The sequence below is a fragment of the Ochotona curzoniae genome, unplaced genomic scaffold, assembly GCF_017591425.1.
Source record: "Ochotona curzoniae isolate NIBS_2020 unplaced genomic scaffold, NIBS_Ocur_1.0 contig_1, whole genome shotgun sequence".
Lineage (NCBI taxonomy): Eukaryota > Metazoa > Chordata > Mammalia > Lagomorpha > Ochotonidae > Ochotona > Ochotona curzoniae.
Window position 1 is genome coordinate 30664718 of NW_024464918.1, and position 25396 is coordinate 30690113.

Here is a 25396-nt window from a genome sequence, read left to right on the forward strand (position 1 = left end):
TTCTGGTCTAGCTTTCTGTTAATGTGCCTGGGAAAGCAGCAGAAGACAATCCAAGGACCCAGGCTCCTGATGTTGGCCTGGACTAGCTGCAGCCATTTAGGCCACTTAGGGAATCAACCAGTAGGTGGAAGCTCTTTCTCTTTGTGGTTCTGTTGCTACGCATTTCAGATTAGTAAATATTAAAAATTTAAAAACCCTAGAGATTCAATCCAGCTGTATCCACATAGCCCAAATGAGCCACCCCACTAAAGCCACCAAGCTCCAGGGAAGGCTGTGGTACCCCCCGTGGGGACAGGGCTGGGGAGTCCTAAGTGCTCCAGGATGCGCTGGTTGGCACTTGCTGAGGCTGCTGTAACATCTGCAACATTCGCAGTGGGCACTTGCTATGCGTGGTTCTGTGTGGAGCCCATTACCTTGCTTTGAACACCTTGTATTCAGCGAGCCATCAGCAGTGAGCAACACTCCTCTCCCAGCTCTGCAGGAAGTGGCTGTCCACTGTGTTAGCGCCACGGGCTCTCGGCCTGTGTTCGGGGCCACGTTGACGTGAACAGGCCTAGGATGAATAATGTGGAGTAAAATCAATAAACCCTATTATTAGTCACTAAGGAGACTGATTTTAGGTCCATAAAAGTAAAACAATTAGGCCACATTAATGGCAGATTCATCATAGTAATATAATGGAGCCAAGGACGCTTGTCTTTCGGGAATCTTTAATTTACCATTCAGCACCGACTCCTCTGTCCTCAGTCAGAGACACGGCCTGTGTGATCAGAACGTGCTCTGGCCTTCAGCAAGTCATGTTGTCATCAGCGCAGACAACGCAGTAAGGGGAAGAAGCAAAACTTCACTCAGTGTCAAATGCAAACCAGTCACAAACACCTTCCAGTAAAAGCCTGGGGGACGGGGGAAACAACACCCACTGCATGGCGTTTTTAGTCATGTTACCTCCCTGTATTTATCAGCACCCTTGTTGATCAGAGCAGCTCAGTGAAGCCCAGCCTAATGCGCTCAACAATCCCATCTCTCTACCCATCCATCGAGACGCGGCTACAAGACGAGTGTGCAACACATACACATCCGGTCCTCTGGCAGCTGAGCTCAAAGATGGAATTTCATAGAGTTAGGAAAGCATCAGCAGATGATTCAAGTGCTTGGGCCCCCATTGTCCACATGGTTTCAGCCTGGTGCAGCCCTGGCTGCTGTAGCCAGCTGGGAAGTGAACCAAGACAATGCAAGATCTCTTTCTCCCTGTCTCTCCCTTTCTGTCATTCTGCCTTTCAAAGAATCCTTTAAGAAAGAAAAGAACTGGGTCGCATGAGGTAAGCAGCAGATTCTGTCAACCCTATCTGAACAGGGGGTCTAAACCTGTTTGAACTGCCTGGCAGGAAGTCAATAGCTGAAAAATGTCAATAGCTTCAAAGATGACAAGAAATACATGAAACCCTTGAACGCATAGAATAAAAGGACCGTAAACAAAGTTTTTATTTGTATTTTTGAAGATTTACTGAAAGGTGATTTTTTTTTTTTAACAGAGAGGAGAGACAGAGCTGTCTTTCATCCACTGGTTTTCTCTCCAAAGGTGGCAGCCAGCGCTGAGCTGAGCTGAGCTGGGAATTGGTGCCCATATGGTGGAGGACCGGTGTGCCACACCACTATGCTGGCCTCCTGATAAGCAAAGTTTTCATACATGGCAACAGGAATGCAATGAAACTTGAAGTACAGACTGAAATTTGGGAGGAACACTCCTGGTGAAATTGACAAGGGCAGACTGGGTTAGGCAGGCGACACTTGCAGGTAGCCTGTCACAAATCCCTTGTGATGGCAAAAATCCATTCTTCAGTAAAGGAAGTTTCCAAGTAGAACCAACCAAACCATCCACCAATTTAACATCTTAGTAAACCAAGGGCAGAAGCCGTAGTCAGCAGTTCTGGTAAAGTCGTAGAAACTTAAAGCTGGACTGAGTCCTCGAGCTCCGCCCGTCCTATACACGGGGCACCCGGTCCCTGAGGTTCCATACCTGCGTCTCCAGCTCCACAGACTGCCCACCTTCCACGGGTCCTGACTGAGGCCTTCCCGGCCAGCTGCCACCCCTGGCCTCCCTGGGCTGCGGCGACCTGGCATCTGACAACCCCGAGCGGGGTGTGTGTGTGTGTGTGTGTGTGTGCGTCTCAGCCAGGGTTCACTGCAGCCACCGGAATATGCCAGCTCTACAGGGACAGGACCTTCTGTTTGCCTTGCTCGGTGCTGTACCCTAGTGCCCAACAAAGTGGTTGAGAAAGGTGGAGATCAAGGGGAGAGGAGGGAGAAAGCGGGGAAGAGTATAAAGCTGGTATGGAACATTCTAGTAAAGCAGTTAAATTCCAGCTCACGGACTGGCTTTCGACACGTTTTATGTCCTGTTCACACGTCCCTATATTAACATCTTGGTCTCTCAGCCTGTTACAGGGATACATATGGACCTGTCTGTAGGGATGGGATGCCCCACGCTTGGTGTGAGCACCTGGCTACTGGGTATGCAGTGGCGGGGCTCACGCCCGTGTGTTTTCATACAAGGAGAGTTGATGTTGGGGTACTGTTTTATTATTAATTAATTCACAATACGGAGAGAAATAACATGAGACAGACAAGAGGCCGTTATTAAAAAAAAAAACCCTTTTTAATTCTGATTGCCAAATTATTTAAGGCAGGTATAAAAAAGGAAAGCATTCAATATACATTTTACATAAAATAAACTAGATTACAGCATAAAACAAGTAACCAGGCAATGGCGTTAACATCTCTCTCTTCTAAAACTGGATAATTGTAAACATTAAAAACAAAACAAAACAAAAAAAGGACCGCAGGACTATTCAAGTAATAGAACAATCACAGACGTCTCTGCTACACAGGCTCATTGGGTTATCTGCCGATTGAGATTACCCACAATGACACCTCATTATTCACAGATGCTCATCGTCTCCCCCTTTTTAATCTTTACATTCTATATACAACACAGTTTTTGTGGTACTGGCAACCCCATGCCTTCCAAAAGTATTTTTCCCACGATACACAAGTACACACAGTGACTACGCAACATGTCACACCGATGCGTTTTCAACAGGAGCCACCAAGTACACACCTACATGGTACCAAAGTGTCGTTGTCATCACGGCTGGCCTTTCGGGGGGCTTGCGGGAGGGAGATGAAGGATATGCAAGGTTCAGGCACACGGATACGGAACGTTACTTATTTACAATAGCAAAGGAGAGGAGAAGGAAGCCAGGGCAGCCTCTCACAGCTAGCACTCTGCAACAGGCGAGGTCCACCTTTACAAATCTCCTTCACCGACCGCTTCGCGACTGGCAGCAGACCCTGTGTGTGTGAGCCTGGTTACTGATACAAAAAGTAAAGAATATATATATATATATTTATATATATATGTATATATACAAATATGTATACGTATATATATATAAAACAGAAGTTTAATTACAGCAACATTTGTTACTCTGTGATAAAATCTGTAATTTACAAAAATGAAATGACTGGTTTTTGCCTGCCATTAAGGCATTTCAGATTAACACCATGGAACTGATGTCTGTATAAAGCGCTTTCCCCATGTGATCCAGTCACATGACCACGGACACTTCGACGACTGTTATTCTCTGCAAGAGAAAACACACCTTAGCACACTGCTCCTGCTCCAACAGCCAATTCCTCACCCCGCCAGGACCCAACTCTATGGAAGCCACATGGTGAAAAGTATTAATTTTATAGGAAGAATTCTATCCCTTTATATATTACTTTCCTTCTTAAGATCAGCTCGAGGGACCATTAAAAGTATCTCAGGAGGAGTTGGTGTTGTGGTGTAGTGGGTTAAGTCACTGCCTATGATGCTGGTATCTGACAGGTGTCGCTTTGACTCCCAGCTGCCCATTCCCAAGCCAGTTCCTTGCTCATCTTCCTTGGAAAGCAGTGGAAGAAAGCCCAAGTGCACAGGCCCCTGCACCCATGTGAGACACGCGGGAGAACTTCTGATCTGGCTTCAGCATGTGGCATCTCTAGCTGTTGCAGCCATTTGGGGAGAGAACCAGTGGATGGAAGCTAGCTATCTCTATTTCTCTCTTTCTCCCTCTTCTCTCTCCACCCATCCTTGGCTTTCAAATAAATGAAAAATAAATATTAAGATTAAGACAAAACCTCTTATTTTACCTCTAGCATCATGGAAAGCAAACTTTCCACCTGTGACTTTATTTTTAAACAGAACAAGGTGGGCCCAGGGTGATAGCATAATGGTTAAAGTCCTCGCCTTGAATGTACCGGGGTCCCATATGGGCACTGGTTCTAATCCCGGCAGCTCCACTTCCCATGCAGCTCCCTGCTTATGGCCTGGGAAAGCAGTCGAGGACGGCCCAAAAAATGGGACCCTGCACCTGCATGGGAGACCTGGAAAGAAGTTCCTGGCTCCTGGCTTCGGATCGGCGCGGCACTGGCCGTTGCGGCCATTTGGGGAGTGAATCATGGGACGGAAGACCTTCCTCTCTGTCTCTCCTCCTCTCTGTACATCTGCCTTTCCATTAAAATAAATAAATCTTTAAAATAAAATAAACATAATAAGGGGAGTTGTGGTGAATTCTCCTCCACCAAGTGCGAGGATCACCTAAGGCAACCTCAGCTGACCAAAGGCTCATCAGCCTGTGCTCACCCTGTGCTGGTGGGCTTGGTGGGACGTGGACAGAACACGCATGCTCATTACCATGACGGGAAACCCCAGGATCTAAGGATTTGGTCTCAACGGCCTGTAGACTCCCTCCCTTCCCACCATGCCGCTGTCTCCGCATAGAGAACCCATTCAGAATGCAAAGGATAGTTACCTTCTCTGAGCAGGAAACATTCCTGAAGCAGATGCCTGGGCAGCCACCTGCTGGGAGGCAACCAGGGCAGCAGAGGTCAAGCCTATTGAGGGGGAAAAATGTAGGGTTTGGTGACATTTCCCACGATAATAAGGGTGAAAGTACATAGAAGCTTTGCAGCAGAGGGCCACAGACAACCAAAGCCACAAAGCTTCACATCGCAAGTTTGGTGTGCTGGCCAGTCGGCCTCACCAGTCTCCACCCCTCCCACCGAACCCTCTGCAGCGCTCCCAGGGGCTGCTCTCAGAGGCCGCACCTGCCACCTCCTGGCTCTACATGACACCCATGCTTTGTATACTTTCCTTAACAGAAAGCTCAGGAGAAATCACAGTACTCGGATCATGATGAATTATGGAACAAAGGACATGCCACGCATTTAGAATGCCACATTTCACAGCCCCAGTGCTGTGGTTACTGCACAGCATATACCCCATAAGGTGCACAGAACCAGGGACCAGCCCTGTGATACAAATGAATTGAGCATTCCATATGAGCATGGGTTACTCTACTTCCAATCCAGCTCCCTGCTACTGTGCCTGTGGATACAGCAGAAGATGGCTCAAGTATGTGGGAGAACCTGATGGAGTTCAAGGGTCCTGGCTCTGGCCTGGAGCAGACCCAGTCATTGAGGCCATCTGGGGAGGGAACCAGTAGCTGCAAGTTCTCTCCCTACCCCGAATCTGCCTCTCTCTCTTTCTTTTAAGTGAATCTAAATCAAACTCAGGTGACACATAGGAGAAAGGTGGCTCTTAACACAATGCAATCACTGTAAATGGAGCATTCTTTTATTTTCTAAAGGGGAAAAAAAACGTAATCAAAGGCCAACTGACTGCCCTCTCCACCCATGACCTTGACCTCTCCACCCATGACCTTGCTTTCTTTCGCTAGGGGTACCTCAAAACATTGCTGTAATAGTATCAACACCTTGGGAAAAAGGGACAGGATTTTCTGAACCTCTATACCTTTATTCAGATGCACTATGCTAGAAGCAAAAGCCCTTTCTCTTCCAAGTTTAGCCTTATTCTCAACACAACTTGATCAGGAACTAAAGGTCCTCTCTTTGTACCACTGGATCACTGGAGGCCATGGGGGCTTCGCATTGGGCTAGCTTTCCCGCACTCGGAAGCACCTGCTGATGCTGCCGGCTCCCTGGACTGGTGCGCGCACACACAGCAGACTGGCAAGAGGCCAGTGGGTAAGTGTTGGGGACTGAACCCACATGGAGATGTTCTGAACCACCACCGGGATGATATTTGGAAACAGTCTCTACAAGGGGGTGAAGCTAAATGAGGACCTGGAGGTGGAACCATGATACAACCAGTCTCCTGTGACAGACCCTTAGAGCTTACTCCCGGTACCCACCGCATTCCAACCGCACCTACAAACACAGGTGGGCACGCATGCGAGCACACACACACACACACACACAGGACAGGCCTCAGCAGAAATCACCCTGGCGGCTGGCACCGCCATCTCCAGCTCTCAGCCCTTGGACCAGTGAGAAAATAGACAGGGCTGCTGCAAGCCAGGGAGGGACTGGTCCTAATTTGCTGTGGCAGCTCAGCTGGCAAGGCAGCCAGACTCTAACACACTGCTCTCCTGGAGTGGATGGAGATGCTGAGGCGGCAGGCAGGCCTGGCAACACCCACTCCCTCAAATGCCACGCAACCAAGGCTTCCCGTTTTCCACTCCGGATTTTCAAGAAGGTTTCCCTTTTTCACCGCCCTCCCCCCCAACCTTGCACCCTTCAGTGAAGGAAGGGCCTGGGAACTAGGTTAGACAAGTATTAACTCTGAGCAAGCCACCCCCATGACCTGCAAAGGAAAAGCTCCTGCAGAAACCCGACAATCTCATCATGACCTCTCCCATCCCCTCACTCCTCTCCGCAGTGTCCCCACGGCTCATCTCATCTTGTGATCCTCACAGCCAGTGCCCCAGACGCTGCCAGCCACCCCCCAGCCTGACAGGTAAACGTGAGTGCCGATAACATCGCCCAGCGACAACTGCCACGCGGGAGCCACTCTGCGTCTCAACAGCACATTCGGGAGCGGGAAGAGCATCAGCTGTACCAGGAGCAGCGGTGGGGAGAGAGAGGACGCAGCATACAAGCGGCCAAGACCCTTCCCCAGAGCCGACGGCAACTCCAAGCTCAACGTCTTTATTGTGAGGTGGGAAAGGCAGTTTCAGCAACTGTTCTCCAAGGCAGGACAAACAAAGACACTGTAAGGGCTGCGTGGCTGACCTTGAAAGGGGTCGTACTGCCCAGGGATTAGCGGGTACCCCATGCCAACGTGGGTGTGGTGATGCGTGTGCAGGTGGCGCTGGCTGAAGGGCGAGTGGCGCTCTCGTTCTCTCTCGGCCTCTCGCTCTCGCTCGGCTGCTGCCTTCTCCACTGGCTGCAAGAACAAACAGGAACGCCATTGCCCAGTTAGTGCCGCCCCCCAAAATAACCAGCAAGGGTAACGCACCACCCCTGTGCCCCTGCTACATCCTGCTGACCACACAGACACTGCCAAGCCTTTGGTAACTGAAGATGGCTTCAGGCATTGCCTGCTCCTGGAATTTGGCATCAGGAGTTTCCTGCAGGCATGTCTGGACCCACTCACGGATGCAGACTGGATCACATCTCAGGAATAATTTTGCCAGAAGCATCAAGGAAAGAAGCCATTGGAGAGGCTTCCTCAGCGCCAAGTTTTCCAATTATACTTTCTTATTTATATCTTGTGGAGAGAGCCCATTTTGTGACCTTCAAGGTATCTGGAACCAGTGCCGTCCACTGATCAGACACATCCCCACCAGCATGCCATTCAGCAGCCCAGCAAATGATCATCCGTGGCTCATTCCAGGGCCTCCCAACAGCGGGCTGAGTCGCCTGCTCCCCAGGCATGGTTTGGTGAAGGTCTGAGCATTTCCTATGTATTTCTGCCTTTTAGAAGCTTACCACCCATTCACCAGAGCCCTCCTTCTTACTTGAAGGTGAACTTGCAACAGTCACCTTCTTCCAGTTTCTCTGGGCTTTGTCCGATGCACCTGTTCACCCGACTCTATGTCCTGACTTAATTTAAATGTCCATCTTCTGGTCCAGAACAACCTTACTCCCTGCTGAGTATCTCTTCACTCTGTGTCTCAAGAGTTCTAAAGAGTTCTAAAGAGTTCTCTCTCACTGAGAGACACTTTTCTACATCATTTGGGCAGAGTCGTAATTCTGGACAATGAGCCAAGGTCAAAAGCTGGTGGCCACAACCTTCATTCCTTTGCCAGAAGGTTTGTTCTCACACAGGAGCCTCACTATCTGGGCTGGCGTGGCAAGGCCAGATGTTCGCCCTGTCATTCCACACAGCATTCTCCAACGACTTGGGGGAAGGGTGCATCAGAATTAAAGGGAACTCTTGGATTTTTTTTTAAAAGCTGTCCCCCAAAGGAAAGTAGTTTCAAAGCACAACTCACCCAATAAGGGCGAGGGTCTGTGGGTTCTGACCTGCTTAGCTTACAAGGATGCCGTACAATAAAACCCTCCATCAGTTCTCCGCATTTTGTCAAGAATGTTCTTTTGTGTCAGAGGTTGGCTCCTGTGCATCTAAAATCTCATCTTTGGATGAGGGAGGGCCCCCACGAGGTTATGCCACAAAGCTTGTTCCTGGCCCACAGGCTCAACACCCTCTTTTCCACTCACATGAGATGCTCACCCTTGAACATCTGTTCCTTAAATCCTAGGATAAAATGGTACCCCTGAAATCACAGCTGGGTTCCCAAACCACACAAGGCTCTCAAGTGTTCCCTAGCTGGTTCTCCATCTCCACCTCCACCCCCAAACACAGCAACGGTGGCAGGAGGCTTACCGCTGGCGAGTTGCTACGGTACTGGCTGGCGTGCTGCTGCAGCAAATCCAGAGCTTTCGATTCGGTGGGTGTTTTCGTGGTGAGGCTGGGACTGGTATTGACTTTCTCTGCCTCGTCCCTCCCCGACATCTTCCCGTAAACAGGATAATGAAATCCTGGTGACAGATAGGCTCCTGAAGATAAACAACAAACACCACAGCATGTCAGGGGCTACACCTGCAGACTAGCAAACCCTCGAATCCCTCAGGGTTACATGGATGTGCGCTAAGAGTAGGGATTTGGGGCGGGGGCCTCGTTAAGAACAGGGTACTTCGTCCTTCAACTCTATCCACCACATCTTCCAGCTAATTCATCCTGCTGAAGGGAGAGGCCACCTGCTAAAAGCAGCTTACCACCATTTTGTTCACTTAATTGTGTCCACTGAAGTGAAAAGAATGGTGCGCGTAACGAAGACACTAAGCGCTTAGGATATTTTCATAAGCAACAGAGGAGCTGTCAGCCAAACAGCCACACCAACCCATCAGAGACTATGGGAAATCTAGCTGAGGACATTTCACCAAAACAGAAAAATCTTATATTCAATCGGTTTCATTTTAGAGTTAATTTGAAGCAGCATACAAACAACTGATGTTAGTTGTTTTGAAGTTGGTAACGTGTCCGGAGGTTCTAAGCCCGAGTGGGGGAGCCAGCAGTCAGCACGCATGGCACGTACCGGGGTAACTATGCATGAGGACAGGAGAGACGGCCCGGTAGGCGGGGTGGCTGGGGTCGTACATCTGCGGGTAAGGATAGGCGTGCAGGTACTGGATGTAGGACTGATGCTGACTCATGGGGGAGGACACGGCCACCCGGGTGCCCCGGGAGTCCTTCCAGTTCACAGGAGTCTTCCGGTCGTCATTCTTGAGCTTGCCGTCCTCCATCGGCTGGGAATCGGGGCGTCTGGCCTCCTTGGGCTCCTCCTTAATGCTGCTCAAGGACACGGGGAGGCCGGGTGCCGCGCCCTCCTTGTTGGGCGTCTTCCTTGGACTGTCCTCTTTCAGTCGCTTCTCTCTATCAAGTTCTTCGGGCTTCTGCTGGTCCAGGTACTTGGGCTGGTATACGTAATGGTGCCATGTCCTTGAATCTGGGTCCTGTTCAGGGGGGAAAAAGAAAATACAACTTAGTGTTAAAATTTCAGATTCTAAGAAAAGCCATTAATCGTACCGTTAGCGCTATTCCGCTGACTTCTCAGACTAGCTTCGCATTTATTCGTGTGAGGCACCGAGCCCATAGCTTTACCTCCTTCCCTCACAGAGCATTCGCGTCTGGGGTAGGCGTTGCTATGGATCCCTCATACAGAAGACAAGACTGAAGTTTTTCCAGGGCAAGCAACACCAAGGTCAAAGTCACACAGGAGCCCAACTGTGAAGCTGGGCTACAAACCCAACCCTGCTGGAGTTAAGGTCATTCCTCAACAACAAATAACATCGTCAGATACATTTATTCCAACCCTCAATCTCCTTTCACTAACTCACCTAGGTTTCAAAAAGGGAGAACTTTTAAAAAACCAAAACCAAAAAACATCTGAAGCTGAAAGAGTACATTTAAAGTAATTACAATAGCTTTTGCCATCACTGAGGAAAAACTGAATGGGGATTCTGATTACACTGGCTTGGTCTAGCACAACTGAGGCTCATACACACTGGCTCACTTCTCATTACATGCTGCCATCTTAACCAAAACACAATTTCAAATGAAGAGCACATGGGACAGTTTCTCAAAAGAAGACAGCCATCCACCAGAAGGTTCTGACGCAGCCCTGTGACACAGCAGCAGCCGGGTGCGGCCTCGGCAAAAAGAGACGGGGTGCTTAGTGCCCTCCAGGTCTTGAGGACCCCACATCTCAGCCATGGAGGGGGCATCACAAGATTGGGCCAAAATCCCAGCTTGTGGCAGGAACACGCGTGGGGGAGGATTCTCGTATTCATTTCACCGGGGCCTAACTCAGCACTGGGGGCGGGGGTGGGGAGGACAGGAGGGCTGGGAGATACGAGAAACAGTGCCCAGCAGAGCTGGAGGGGCCGAAGTGCAACAAGCGCCACAGGGAGCACCAGCTGCACAGGTGCAGGCTTGCACTGAGCCTGTTCCCAGGTGTTCTCGGGCTGGCTGACCTTGGGGCCCGCTCCTAAACCCCCTCATTCTGCTCTCAAGCGCTTAGCACTGAACCCCGCTCTGGGACAGGCCATACAGAGGATAAGACAGACCCTAAATGAGACATGCCTGGGCCCCAGAGACTTAAAAATAATAATAATAAAAGGTGCAAATGGCAAGTGTGGACTTAAAAGCTGGTTCCACTACTCCTGGAAGATGCTACCAGATGTAGGACAGGTCTCTGGGGGGAGGACAGATGGCCTCAGCCTTAGAGGTTGATGGGAACTCAGCTGCCCTGGGGTGCAACTCCTGTCCCTCACCTGGGACTGAGAAAGAAATTAAGGGGTCTCGCCAGAGTCGCACGGAGAGCACACGCATGCCAAGCGCACGTCCACAGTTCCTCTTGCTACACACGGCAAGGAAACGACGGCGGGCACTGTGCGTTTTACTACGGCAGCTCCCGAGAGCCAGTTGGCAGAGTTCTCAAGACAGAAGTGGGAGGAGACCCTCGCGGGGGCCTCCTCGGCTCGGCTGCGCACGGTCTACACCAGATCAAAGCCCAGACAGACTGCTCTCTCTATGGGGGCCACGCTCCACACTCTTACTTGTTTAAATCTCGAGGTTGGGTCTACACCTGTCTGCTTCATAGAGTCCATGACAGATTTCATTTCTACAGCCTCCTTAATAAGCTGGTGGTTTTCCATCTGCTTAGCTTTGAAGCTGTCGGCCTGAAGCTGCTGCTGGTTTTTGGAGAGAAGCTGCGATTTACCTGTCTCCTCAGTTTTATTAGCCACTGACGGCCCTAGTTTAGAATGGCTTTTGTTAGGCTCTGGGGTAGAGGGAGCTTTTGAGACCGTGGCCGACGGCACGTTTTTCTGTTTACCGTCCTCCTTGCCCAGCTCCTTCAAGGGGAGCTCATGTTTCCTTTCACAGTCTCCTCGCCCGGGCTGGGCCATTTTCTGCTCGGCCAGCCTCTGGTCCTCGTAGTACTTCTCGTACTGCTGTCTGTAGGCAGGGCTGCTGGCCATCAGAGATTTCTGGTCCATGTAGAGCCCGTAGGCGTACTGGCCGTAGTAGAGGGACTGGGCCAGCGCCGGGTGTCTCTGTGTGATGACGGACTGGTGCTGGGGCTGCAGGGGGGTGCTGCTGTGCTCCCCCTTTTTATGCTCCAGCTGCTCCGCTTTGTCCTTCTTCTCGGCCTCATCCTCACACTCCTTTTTCACCTTCAGCCCCTGTGGGCCGGCACCGTTCCCGGCTGCGGGGGTGCCCACCTGAGCAGGGTGCATGTAGCTGGGAGAATAGTAGGAGTCATAGCCATGGTAATAGGGCGAGTGCGATTCCTTCAGCTGCGACGACGCCTGGGCGGCGGCGGCAGGATGCGCTCTGACCACGCTGTCCTTGCCCGAGAGGATCTCGGACGGGGAGCTGGCCTTGGACCTCACGCCCTCCGACCGGCTATCGGAGCCGCCATCGTCCGCGGCGTCGGAGATATCCGAGTAGGCGGGGCTGCTGGTCTTGGCCGCGGCTGCCCCCACGGAGCTCTCGGCCCCGTTCTGGGCCAGCACGTGCAGGGTGGGCAGGGGTGCCTGGCCGTTCACCAGGGCGCTGCACTCTATCCTGGAGGCGCTGCCGATGGAGGGGCTCGGGGCATTGTCGGTGAATGTGTACACCTTGTCGGCCTCGGCCTTGATGCTGGCCATGCGGCTCTCCTGGGACTCGGCCAGGCCGTTGGCCAGGCCCTCCCCCTTGGTGAGGTGGTCCTTCAGGAAGTGCCCAGCCACATCCTTGCCCGCTGCGCCCTTGGGGTCGTCCAGCTTGCCCAGCTTGGCGTCCGTTTTCGGGCTCCCCGTCTCCTTGCCGTCTTTGTCCTTGAGCTTCCGCTTTTCCTTCTTCTTCTTGTCTTTCAGGGACACCAGGGCGGGGTTCACTGTGAGCGGCTCCCCCATGATGGTGGGCTTTGGCTGGATGGGTTTCAACGGGGGGCTCTTTGGTGTGGCCTGGACCACGGTGGTGGTGAGGGAGGGCAGGCCAGGCATCGTTCCTGTGGTGGTGGCAGTGAAGGCCGCGGTGGGGATGGCAATGAGTTGTGGCGGGGTGGGAGCAGGTGCCGGGGCGATGGGCCGGGCACCCTTGAGTTTGGACAGGTTCTTGTCCATTTTGCAGTTGGTGCCTTTCCTGCCCTTTTCTTTCTCCCCCAGAGTCTTCTTGTCAATCAATCCCTCTGCTTCCAGTTTGGGCATCTCTGCAGCCGAGCTGCCATCGGCTGCCGCGGCCGAGCACGCGTCCAGCGTGGCGGTCATGTTGGAGATCACTGGCAGGTTGCTGAGGTCGGTGTTAAGGCCCTTCTTTTTGCCTGAATTCTTCCCGGTCTTGGAACCCATCGCTGCAGCCGGGCCGTTGCTCAGGAGCTCTCTCTTCCCCTTGGGGGTGCCAGGGGGGTTGCTGGCCCCAGGGGATGCGGGAGCCTTGGCCTGGTCGTAGGTGGCCATGCTGCCGCTGGGCTCGCTGCACTCCAGGGCCACGTTGCCCAGGGCCTCCTCGCAGTCCGAGATCTTGTCCTCACTGTCGGGCTCAAACTCCAGCTTGTTCTCCGGGTCCAGGTGTGCGTGGGCCTGGTGGTAGCGCAGGCCATTGATGTGCTTGTACTTCTTGTTGCAGTTGGGGTGGGGACAGTCGATGAGCACTGGAGAGGAGCAGCCTTGGTCCAGGAAGGTGGCCTCGGGCTTCCCCTGGGGTGTGGTGGGCGTGCTTCTGGAGTTGGTGCGCACGCGCTTCCCGGGCTTGCTGTCCTCCGAGCTCGAGTTGAGGTCCAGCTCCATGGGGGGCTTGTTCTTCCTCTTGGCGGTAGCCGAAGGGCTGGCCTTGATGTCCTCGGCGGCACAGTTTGGGGGCGTCCTTCGGCCGCTTGCGTTGAGGCTACCCCGCCTCCCTTTGCCATTGGCACCCCCTCGGTTCTTGCTCGGCAGCCCCCGGGACTCAGTGAAGCCGGCCTCGGAGCCGGGTGCCGCTGCTGCGGACCTCGCTCTCTTCCCTCGGCCCCGGCCCCCTCTCATCTCCAGGTCACTGGTCGGTGACTCACAGAACCTAGGGAAGCAAGGGACAGATGTTAACAACAGCAAGAGCGGGTGAAATCCGCAGGGACACAAAGGGGCACGCTGGCACTGGACCTAGCCCAGGACCACATCTCCCCCTCCTCACCCTCCCACCAGTGCCACCAGCAGTCTTCTGTTGGTGCTGGGAGCTTGCTTCTCGGGCTGTCCCAATGCAGAAAACAGAGGAGAAACAGACAGAAGGGCCAGAAGGCAGGGATGCGCAGAGAGAAGGGACCAGCCCTGGCAACCCAGCAGGCTCCCCTACACTGCTCACTGCTGACCTGGACACAACACTAGCCTCTCTCTAGCCAGCACGAGCCACTAGCATTTCCTTGCAGACAAAGAAGAAAAACCCAAAAGCCCTAGCGCATACCTGGGGGGAGCCCAGTCGTGCTTGGTGCAGTCCAGAAGGGTCCCTACGTAAGTCTTGTTCCTCCACGTGACATTGACCACTAGGACACCTGTAGGGGGCGGGGGAGGGGGCGCAGAGACAAAAGAAAGGACCGTGCTGAGTGCGCCCAATGGTGATGACTTTACCAGCAGAGTTCTATTCTCACTTGCTTACAAAAGCTGTGGTTTGCATTCTTCCTCTTTCTGGTTTCAGTGACCTCAAGTTAAAACCCACAGGAAATTGTGTGTGTGTGTGTGTGTGTGTTCAGGAGCATGGGTGTGGGTCTACAGGGGTCAGAGTGTGCGAGAGTGCAGTCAGGATACCGCTGACAGAAGGAAATGGTTTTTGCCATGTCTTGCTGTAAAACAGCAACACTCACCTCTTAATTTTTCTATTATTGCACATAATTGCTTTCGCTTGGCAAGCAGCCAACATAAACTAAACGCCAGTTACCAATGCTTAACCAGAAGGTGACCCAGAGCCACTGGCTCCGATTCCAAATCAGCTGGAAAAGAACGGTGATTTTTATTAAGAAAAAAAAAATGGTGCAGGTGCATAAAAATAGGGACGCCAAGGGGTTGGGGGGAGCACATCGGATGCCAGGCAGTGGACAGTGAGCTCCGATGTCTCTCTGAATCCTCCCTTCTCCCTGACTGAGGCGGGCAAGTCCTCAGCTTTGTTGGGGTATCCGTTTCACTGCTGGGTCTTGTTTCGTAGGAAGGACTCCCAAAATAGCCCTCTTAAGAAAATAAATGTGCACAATGAGACGTGCTCTCGGGGTTATCTTTAGAATCGACTTGGCTAAGTATTCGCCACAGAGGATTACAAAAGAAATCTCAAAACCAACAGCCCTGTTTCCTGCAAGCAGTTCGGCTTCCCCACACTGCTCTGCAGGCAGACAATTTAATTTAGCTCTGCATCTGTGAATTACCAAACTTAGGAGCACTTAGTACAACAAATGTCACCAAGAAACAAAATACAACATCCTTTTCATTTCTCCAGAGGGCAACTTCGCCTTTTTTTTTCCGGTTGTTGTCACCTGCCCCCCCTCCCCCAATCACTCTCTTACGACCGATTTTAAAAGGGTGTAGATTTTGGGGAGGGGAGACCTAAATAGGGCAGAAAACAGCCCGGTCATTGAGCCTTTGTTTCCTGGGCTGCTCCCACCAAGCATCAGCAGCCCTCACTCAAAGCCACTGCCATTTTGAATTTTACAGGACCTGAGCTGCCTCTCCAGGTAAAACTGATTTCCTTGGGAGCCTTCAAACAGCCGGCAAAAAAACAAATAAACAAACAAACAAACAAAACTCCCAGAGTGGTTGGGGTTCCAGGAGCGGGGAGGGGGAGTTTTCTTTCCAAAGTCTCAGGAGAAGACCCTCCCCCCTCCCCAAAACCGTTTCCCAGCCGCCCTGTGTCACTACCAAGTGACCGCTGAATGGACCCGCCGCCTATTGTAAGAGAGGAGAGCTGCTAGGGTGAAGCAAGGCAGGCATTTCCTGAAATCACCGTTGATTCCATCATCATTCCCTCTGGAGGGGACTTTTTTTTTCCCTATAAAACCGCTGAGTAGAAGAATTCCTTTAGCGATGAGGATCAGGAGGTCATTAGGCATTTGCTCAAAAGGTGCAGAAGACAGAACAATCAGAGGAAAAGGCTCTTCCAGGCGCCCGTCCCTGCAGGAAGGGGGCGGGGAGGCACCATGTGTGGTGTCAGAGACCTCTGCAGCCCCTTAAAATTCTTGTGTCTGTCAGCTCTAGTTGCAGCGCCATGCTGCACGCCGGCCTTGCATGCCATAGGTGGATCGCGGCGTTGCGGGGTCCCTGATGTAGCACAAATGTATAATTAAAACGGCTTGAAAGGAAACATGAAAGAAACAACAGACCCTCCATTCTCGCAGTCGTAAAATTAAAAACAGGAAAAGTCTGCACAGACACTTAACATTTGTCGGCAGTGAAAGCCTTTTGTTACTGCTTTTCCCCCTAGGGTTTCGCTTTTTTTTTTTTCTTCTTTTTTTTCCTCCAAGCAAATGCCGGCCGCTCATTGGTCAGTGCCCACTGCCAACGCTCGCGTTGGATTGGCTGGGCTCGGAGGCGGCGGCAGCTGGCCAGGGAGCGGGGAGCCAGGTCCAAGGGTGGGAAGGATGCAGTGCTGGCCCTGCACCTGCGGGGCCGGGTAGAGCAGTTCATCGCGGCGTGTCACGCCTCCAGGAGCCGGGTGCACTGTGGGTAGACAACGCATGGTACAGAACAGCCCATTCTCGGCTGGCCGGAAAGGGCCTGTCGCTGTCACCTGGCTTTTTCTCCGTGCTTTCTGCTCAGAATGCTTATGGCCTGTGCTCCACCACCAAGCAGCACTGAGTAAATGCTGTGCTCCCATCTTTGTTTCCTTGCAGAAAGTGCTGCAAAGGAGGCCAGAGCCTTTGAATCGACCCAGAATTCATGTGCAAACACACATGGGCACAAATGTTTGCTAGAGCTGTGCTGTCTGCTGGAGTGCTGCCCTGGGAAAGAAAGGCTATTAAAGGGCCAAGTCCCAAAAAGGTGTTCTGTTAACGAGAAAGCACCCACACAGGTTAGCGTGGTGGTTGTTGTTTTCCCTGAAATCTCAAAATCTTGAACACCTCTAACCCATGGTCCTGTCAAGCAGACAGTCCTTAAATGCCTGTGATGAAAATGATTCAAATTCAAGTGAGAGCCTGAACCAGACATTATGATGCTATTTTTCATTTATCTTAAAACTGGAAGTTAATAGAACTTTTCTGCCCCAAAGTCATCTCCTGATTGGTCTCACCCACAAACTAGGTGCTGGAGATGCCCCTTACCCAAGTCCCCTTCATCTTTTTGTTCTGGGATTTCACGGGGTCTGGGGGTTGAGGGTTGGCGGGATTCCTCAAGCAGCTAACACATACCCTGTGTCATGTATATTTGAAAAACGAGGCTGGTCACTAGGACGGTAAATGGCTGGACCTCTGACATCCACAAGGCAGGGCAGGAAGGAGTTCTGGGCTGCTGCCTGTGGCTTGGCCTGGAAGATAGTGGCCATTCAGTGAGTGAATCAGCAGGTACAGCTCTTTCTCTTTCTGCCTTTAAGTAGATCAAAATAAGCAAACATTCAAAGAAAAATATCGTTCATGAATGCACCTCGTTTTCTTCCCTGCTTTGTCTCACACTGGCAGAGAACCCAAGAGGCCACCAAAGGCATGTGACCTACATGGCATTTCAACAAGCATGGGTCCTTAGCACCTAACCCCTTGGTCTTACAAGGATCCCACACACAGAACTGGCTTCTGAGTAACTGGCCAAGCACTTCCTAGTGTCTGTGGGGACACGCCAGGTAGCAGCCACATTCGGGTTGCAGCTCCGCCCATGCTGTTTCCAGAGGAGCCACTACAGACATGCACGAAGGAGGTGGCCACGCCATGCCAGTGGGCCCATCCTGTCCCTACAGCCTGGGGGGGCCTGGCTTCTAGGTCTGGAGCAGGCATGGGGATGCCACATTTTTCCCCACTGCATCTTGCACAGCACCCTGCTGACTTGCAGACTGTTGTTCTAGCTTCAGAGCCTTGCACCCCAGACAGGTCCTTCTTCAAAGGACAGAGATGAGTCTGCAAGTCTCTGGGGGAATTTTTCAACTTTACAACTAAGGTTCACAAAATACTAGCCAGCCTAAAGGCAGAGGGACTTTCCAGTATGACCAGTACCAAGTATACAGGAACACACGACAAGAAAAGTGCTGTCACATGAAACAAAAAGGCAGGACTTTTTTTTTTTTTTTTGGAAGAACTGGGCCACTGAAAGGGTGAAAGTTTCAAGAGCTGCTTTAGCCACATCCTGTAATGGGGTCATCTAGGACCCAGGGCGGCCATCTGAACCAGCAATGCAGGGTGCCATTCACTTCAGTGCCCCAGTGTGCAGCCGCCCGAGTCGCACACCAGAGACACAGGGTGCGGGTGCTAACATGTGGCTTTATTTTTATCAGAGCACAGCGAGTTTCAAGATGAAAGGAGAGAGGGGCTCAAAGCGGCCCACTGGGACAGATCTCTGCCGGCGGCTGGGATGTGTATGTGGCATCACTCTGCCTGCATTCATTACACCTCCCAGCCCGTGGGCAGCCATGCTCTTCAGCGTTGCTCTCATTTTCAGAACGCCGGGAACGGTCCCATCATTTACGGGACGAGAGCGGATTCTGAATTTGCCAGTAACACCAGGTCGTTCTTTCTGTTTCATCGCGGTCTTATCCATCAGCAGCAACCAGGAACCTTGAACCAAGCCGGAAGAACAATGGTCAACCTATTCTGCACTCAGAAAGATGGCACACTTGCTGACTTGATCACTGTCTACCTGTTTCAAGAGTTTAATTGATCACTAGTACACAATCTTACAGAGATCTCTGAGCAATGTGAAGGCATTTCCTCCCCCTAGATACTCTGAATGAACCCTTAAAAATTTTTTAAAGAAAAAAAAAAAAAACACCAGAAAACAAAACCCGGACTCTGCCAAAGAAACCTAGCTCCCTGTGGGCCTTAGGGTTTAATACACAAAAGAACACCCAGCCACTTCCATCACTGTCACCTTCCTCACAGCCTTTGTTCTGAGGCCTGATGAACTGTATTGATTTGGGAAAATCATTGAGCTTCTTGGAAAACTAGACTCTCACTTATTCACTGCAATCTATTTTTTCCCCCCCGTGAAGACAGGTGGTCAATACGAAGCTAACTGCTCTCGCTGCTCCTCCTCTCGCTCGCGGCCTCGGTGACATCACCCTTTGGCGTTCCTGCCCAGCACAATGGCCTGAGCAGGAGTTCTGGGGCTCACTGCCAGTACCCCCCGCCCCCCGACACTGCCCCTCGTTCTCCTCTGCTTGGGACTCCACGGAACCCGTGAGGGGAGTGACATTATTTTCACTATGACGCAGGTGTATTTTCCTACCGCACAGGTAGAAACATTCAGCATAGCCTTCTAACAAAGATCAGATCTGATCACTGGAGGCCAACTAAGCAGTGTTTACTGCAGTACGTGATACTTCACTTCTCAACAATTCTAATGCGTGTTGCAGGCAAGCAGGCTTCCTAGCTGCAGAAAGCCTCACAGGCAGGGAGGTTCAGGAAGCAACCAGAAGTCACACCCAGTAACACACACATCTGCTTTGGAGCCAGGTGACCATACACATCCCACCCTGAGCGCCTGGGCTGCCCCCAGAGTACAAGTGTGTGCAGTACCATCAGCGCAAGGACTACCCCTCCCTGCATTGGCCGACCCTCCACTCCTCTCCAACACTGCCTGCGAAGGTGCCCTGGAGAACCTGAGTTTGCATCAGCAGTGGCAACAGGTCACAGGCACCCGGGGGGCGGGGGCGCTGCATCGAGAGCCAGCAGCACCCTTAGGCACAGTCCTACACAGCAGGCTGGCGACTACTTCTCAGACACCATGCACATGTGGAGTCGGTCGCCACGTGGCGTGCAAGCAGGGGCCCTTTACATGGCTTATCTCAGCACAGGCCCACCTCTGGCAAGGCCCTAGAGCGACACCATGTCCCAGCTGTGGTTCCTTGTCAAACACCACCAGTTCCCTGAAAGCTGCCAGGATTCTATAATTGTCTCCAGCAGGTTTCCCACACCCTGCTGTATTCCACCATACCATCTCTTCTCCAGAAAGCCACAGCTCCCTCCCATCCGTCTCGCTCCCACTCCTCATGGGAAGAAATGGGTTCAGGCACCCCTGCCCAGCTCAGGCCCAGCACTTTTGTCACTAGCTCCTTCGGATGCGGTTTTCATCAGGGGCCAGTGCTGAGGTTTAACAAGGAAAGCCAAATGGGTGCTGGTTCAAGTCCCGTCTGCTCCACTTTTGATCCAGCTCCCCGCTAACATAGCTGGGAAAGCAGCAAAGGATGGTCCAAGCGCTTGGGTCCCTGCACCTGTATGGAGACCCAGAAGCAGCTCTTGACCTGGCTTCAGCCTGGCCCTGCATTGGTCATTGTGCACACTTGGAGGGTGAACTAGTGGATGGAATCTCTTTCTCTCTGGCTTCTAAATACATAAACACACATCCAAGCACCGAGAAAGGCATTTTTAAGGCTTTGTTGAGGAAGCCATTGTAGCAATCCAGTTCTCACTGTCTTTTTAATGGTCTTCTCCTGAGACTGGCACCCTGGATATGGACAAGCAGCCCTGTGCACGGGGCACGGGGCCAGGGTGCCCTGTGTTAACTGATATCCTCACTTCAGCTGGAGAAGCAGAGAAAGAGAACAGGAGAGCCAAAGGAAGACTGTCCCTAAGGACAAAAATGGCTCCTTCTGGGTCCTCTGGGCTGGTAGGCAGGGAAGGGTGCAAAATGCTGTGAAAGGCCAGTGCATACATGTCTGCCAGGTGCAATAGCCTGCTGCTCACAGCACCCCAATCTGCACTCTGGGGTGAAAGTCTGCTGTCCTTTGGTGAGGAGATACTGACCCTCTGGGACCTCGGAGCACCCAGTCTCCCGGACAAACCACAAACCTGCCTTACCCTTTCAGCGCCAGCCTAGGCCCAGGTGACTGGAGCTCCAGGCTTAAAAGCTACTCCATGATGGTCTGAATGTGTGTGTATGCCACAGCCCTCTGCGCACATCTCACGGGCTCCAAGTGAAAACAGCCATTCACCCCAGTGTTGACACACAGCTCTCCACCTCTGAGGTTCCCTGAGACGCTGCACATCTGTGCACACGCATCCTCGAGGGGCAGGGCCCACAAACAGGTGCATTCCAGGTGCCACCAGAAACTGCCATCTTGGCAAATGCAGAAAGGAGACAAGAGTTGTAGGTGTCCCAGAACCCAGGTTGGGCATCCCCACAAGTGAGGAAGATGGGGTAAAGGAGGGCGGTGGAGCTGAGATACAGCCCCAACCCCACTGGGACGTGGTTGTAGCCCCTGTGCAGCACAGGACCACCTGTGAAGCTGCCTAATGTGGCACAGGCTCAGGAGGGACAAAGGGAAACCTAGAGAATGGACGCTACTCAAGGGTGAGGGAGGGAAAGGCGGAGGGGCAGGACCACCCGGGGAAGCTGCCCAGGTGTCTGGACACAGGCCTTTGGAGGATGGAGCTGCCTGCTCCACCGAGAGATGACTTAGGGCCTCCGGGAACCTCAGCCGTCTCCTCTACAGACCAAGGGCATGACCAGTGAGCAGACCTCACAGAGTTCTCGGTTGGGTGTAAAAACAGTTCTCAAACCCATGCAGTGTCAAGAAAACTCGTACATGCTCAGTGGCCAGGCTTGGCAGGGAACCTCGTGGCACAGGTGTCCCGAAGGTGGCAAACCCCACCCTGAAGGGTTGTGCCCACTTCCCATGCGTTCCTCTGGGGGAATGCAGGAGCCACAGCACACAAGGCCTCTCTCCATTCCAAGCTGTGACATCAGACAGGACAGGGCCCACCACAGCAGGGCCCTGGGGTCCAAGCAGTTCACAGGTATGGCTGATGCTCCTCCCAATTCCTTCTCCACACCTTGGGAGTCTATCCGGGCTGCCTTCCCAATCCACTCCACATTCCAGAGTTCTTATCTTTTCAGGAAAGGACAAAAGCCCAACAGAGCTGGGAGCACTTCAGTCCTGAGTTGAGACACCATTTCTTTTTGGTAAACAACTTTAATGAAGCGTGACTAATAGCGCTCGTCCCACAGCAGCACGGGGAGAGGGGACGAGGGGGCTTTGGTTGGCCCTTACCGGAACCATGTTGGTCACTGACCAGCCTGCCCCACTTCTCGTCTCTGTATGCCCGTCTGTACGAATACAGCAGAGGGGTACAAATACATGTGTGCGGATCCAGACATCTGCCATCACACACCCCAGGCAGGCTAACCTGGCTTTATTCTCTGTTTGAGGCATGAAGCTGAAATCAAATTCCTCTTCCCGATCCGTGCCCCTCCAGTCCCTCTAGTTACCCCAAATCTGTCTGCACGCTGGCAGGCCCAAAGCTTATAACCCATGTTCTCTGCACACACGTTCCCAAGTCATTCTGACTCCACCTGCCATGATTCTGTATTTTTATTTTTAACACATTCAGAATCACTGATCTTCCCTTTACGTACCTTCACCTGCCAGCTCTGAAACTCCCAAAGTTTGGCTCCAAGTACCATAATCATTCCATGATGACTCTATTCCTAGCCTACAATAAGCTGCACTGTGTGTCAGTGGGGAGAAGCTTCTCAGGGCCAAACCCGCTTTCCTCATTATGCTAGGCACTACATCAGGTAAATTATTGACTGCACTTCAGTCCCTGTTGGTCAGACTGGAGCCCAGCAGGCCGGTAAGTTCTGACCCCATGTGGCCCCTGCCCACACCGAAGGAGCAGGAGCCTCCGTGCTTGGCAACAGGAGGCTGAAGTGCAGGAGCCGATCAATCAGGCTGACAGCCTTGATGGCCTCTCTGCATCAGGCCCCAGTCCGGCTCCCATTGTCTGCATTCCGGCTCCTGGGCTCTGGTCTGATGAGGTTAGGGCGAAGTCCAAGCTTTGGGCAGAGAGAAAGGCTATTGTTAGTAACGCTGTCTTTATTAACCGGGACCCATGGGGCAGAGGACTCCCAAGTCTTCTTCAGAAAGCAACACACTGCTCATTACCACGCAACACAGTGCGTTTCAGCCACCTCTTTGCACTCGAGGGTCTGACTAAATATTTCAGCATCTTGCCAGGTTGCCTTGAACCCGCTCAAGAGTTACAACCCCCCATCCCTCCCTCACACACACACACACACACACACTGGGTAAAACTCTGACTAGTGTGCATGACAGCCCAGGAATGGTTAAATCTAATACCAATGCAAACGTTCACTATGTGGCTGGACAATGCTAACACTCAGGAGCTGGCACACCGAGTAATAAATCAATGTTTTCTTCATGGCAAACAGCTTGTAGGGATTAGTACATGAGGCAGGAAAATGGCTGGTGAGGGAATGAGGCAGAAACCTATCATTCCCTTCTAAGGTCCTTGCCTTGGCCCACCGAGATGGGGGTCGTGCTTGTGGAAGGCCTGGGGAGTGAGGGCCCAGACTGCAGCAACCCTCCAAGCAGGGCTGCCTCTCAGCAATGTCTGGGTACAGCGTTGCAGAACTGCTGCGCTGGTAGCTTCCTGGTGCTCTTGGAAAGGAAAAGCAGGCATTCTAGGCACTTCCTTAGCACATGTCTGGGGCTGGACCGAGCTGAGCAGCCGGGTGGAAGGGAAGCGCCACATCAGGGGGGCCAGGTCTGTTTCTCAACTTCCCTGGGCCTAAGCAGGTATCTGTCCACGCGGCAAGCACCGATGGACAAAAACACAAATTCTGTTCCAAGAGGGTGAATCTCAACACTCAAAAGGGGCTCATCACACATGGACATTTTAGAAGTCAAATTTCTTTAGGACAGGGGAAAAGCATGGAAACCACATTTTTTTTTTCTCCCATAGCATAGGAATGAGAAATTGTCGGCCATAAAACCCTTCAGCAGGACCATCATGCAGTAGCAAGTAAGGCAATCTCCTGCACAGCCAACAGCCCACATGGGTGCTGGTTCCCATCAGGTCCCTGTAGACACACCTAGACAGAAGTAGCATCAGATGGTCCAAGGGCTTGGGCCCCGGCTACCCACATGGGAGGCCCAGATGAAACTCTTGGCTTCAGAACAATTCAGCGTGGATATTGCAGGCTTCTGGGACGTAAATCAGTGAGAGGAAAATATTTTCTTTTTCTCCCTAACTCTGACGGTCAGAGGAACAAATAAACTTAAAAAAAAAAAAGTCTTCAACGAGGGAATATTATGCAGAACATTGACTAGTAGTTGAATGAGGGCTAATGAGGGAATGGGGAAGGACTTTCCCACCCTCCTTCATGCGTGTGCTTGCTAAGGCAGGGATGCTGAGGAATCCGATTTCTGACACTCAGAAGTAAGTCAGGAAATCATCCAGGGAAAGTCAACTAAAACATTGCAGTAGCAACTGTGTAGAGACAGACTACAAATCCTCCTAAGTATTGAGTTAATAAAGGCAGCTGCAAGGACGCTGCCGCGGCTGGAAAGAGTACCCTCAAACATACACTTACAGCTCCTATGATAACATTAAGAGAGAAAGCCGTGAAGAGGTGGTCAGGCCCCAGGGGCCCTCCCTAGTCAACAGCAGTAGGAGGGCTGGAGCGGGAGGAGTCTTTGCCACTCTGCCCCTTCGCCTTCTTTGATGCAGGACATAGTACTGGGTGCTTGCCGGCTACTGGTGTCAAGACCTGGGCTTCGCAGCTTACAAAGCCATCAGAAAACATTCGTGTTCATATGAATCATGTGGCCCCAGCCATTCTGGGATGGTGGCATAAAAGACCCCGGACAAGGAAGAGAGCCACCGGACCCATAAGCCTGCACACACTTGCTCACTTTGTCTGGGTAGGCATTCATCTAGGGCTTCCTCTGAAGCGTCAGGAAGGTAATGCAGAACTGACAACACCACCAGCACTCCACACTCCAGGCGCCACTGTCCCGAGGGGTTGGTGTCCCCTATCTGGCATGCCACAGACCATAGGTGTTTCAGATTTAGGACTCTTTTTTTTTTTCCAGATGCTGCAATATGCTCACACACAGAGTAAGATTATCTTGGGGATGAGCTCCAAGTCTAAATAAATAAGAAACTTGGTTACGTTGCACGTGCGCTTACACATGCAGCCTCAAGGAAGGCGCCTCATACAGTATTACTATTACTATTACCAACTTGTGTGCTGTATGCAAACCATCACGTAAGGTCAGGATGAGAAAAACAAACTCTCACGATGTTTAAGAGCAGGACAGACATTAGATGCTGCAGCTTCCATCGCTGTTTGGGGCACCCGCATCCCATGGGACAGCCCAGATTCCACTTCTGATGTACCACATCAGACAATGGGCCAAGCACTGGGGTCTTACACAGGGGGACCTGGGGGAGTTTCTGGCTCCTGGTTTCACACTGGTGGGGCTCTGCCTGTGTTGTGAATTTGGGGAGTAAATTGGTGGGTAGAAAAATCTGTTTTGCCCCTCTCTCTTTCAAGCAAAATAAAACCAAAAAAATGAGTAAAATGTTCAGCTGTTTGATCTGCC

The 25396-nt window shown here is 52.0% G+C and overlaps 1 protein-coding gene across 1 annotated transcript in view; it reads right to left on the reverse strand.

The window, feature by feature from the left end:
• Window positions 1-4849: 4849 nt before the first annotated feature.
• Window positions 4850-25396, reverse strand: part of ZNF608 (zinc finger protein 608) — a 78543-nt gene continuing 57996 nt past the window's right edge. The window contains exons 3-8 of the mRNA XM_040968998.1: window positions 14327-14414; window positions 11467-13945; window positions 9444-9861; window positions 8732-8904; window positions 7135-7288; window positions 4850-4935 (exon numbers count right to left, since the gene is read on the reverse strand). Coding sequence (XP_040824932.1) covers window positions 4850-4935; window positions 7135-7288; window positions 8732-8904; window positions 9444-9861; window positions 11467-13945; window positions 14327-14414 — 3398 coding nt within the window. The remainder of the gene's footprint in view (window positions 4936-7134; window positions 7289-8731; window positions 8905-9443; window positions 9862-11466; window positions 13946-14326; window positions 14415-25396) is intronic.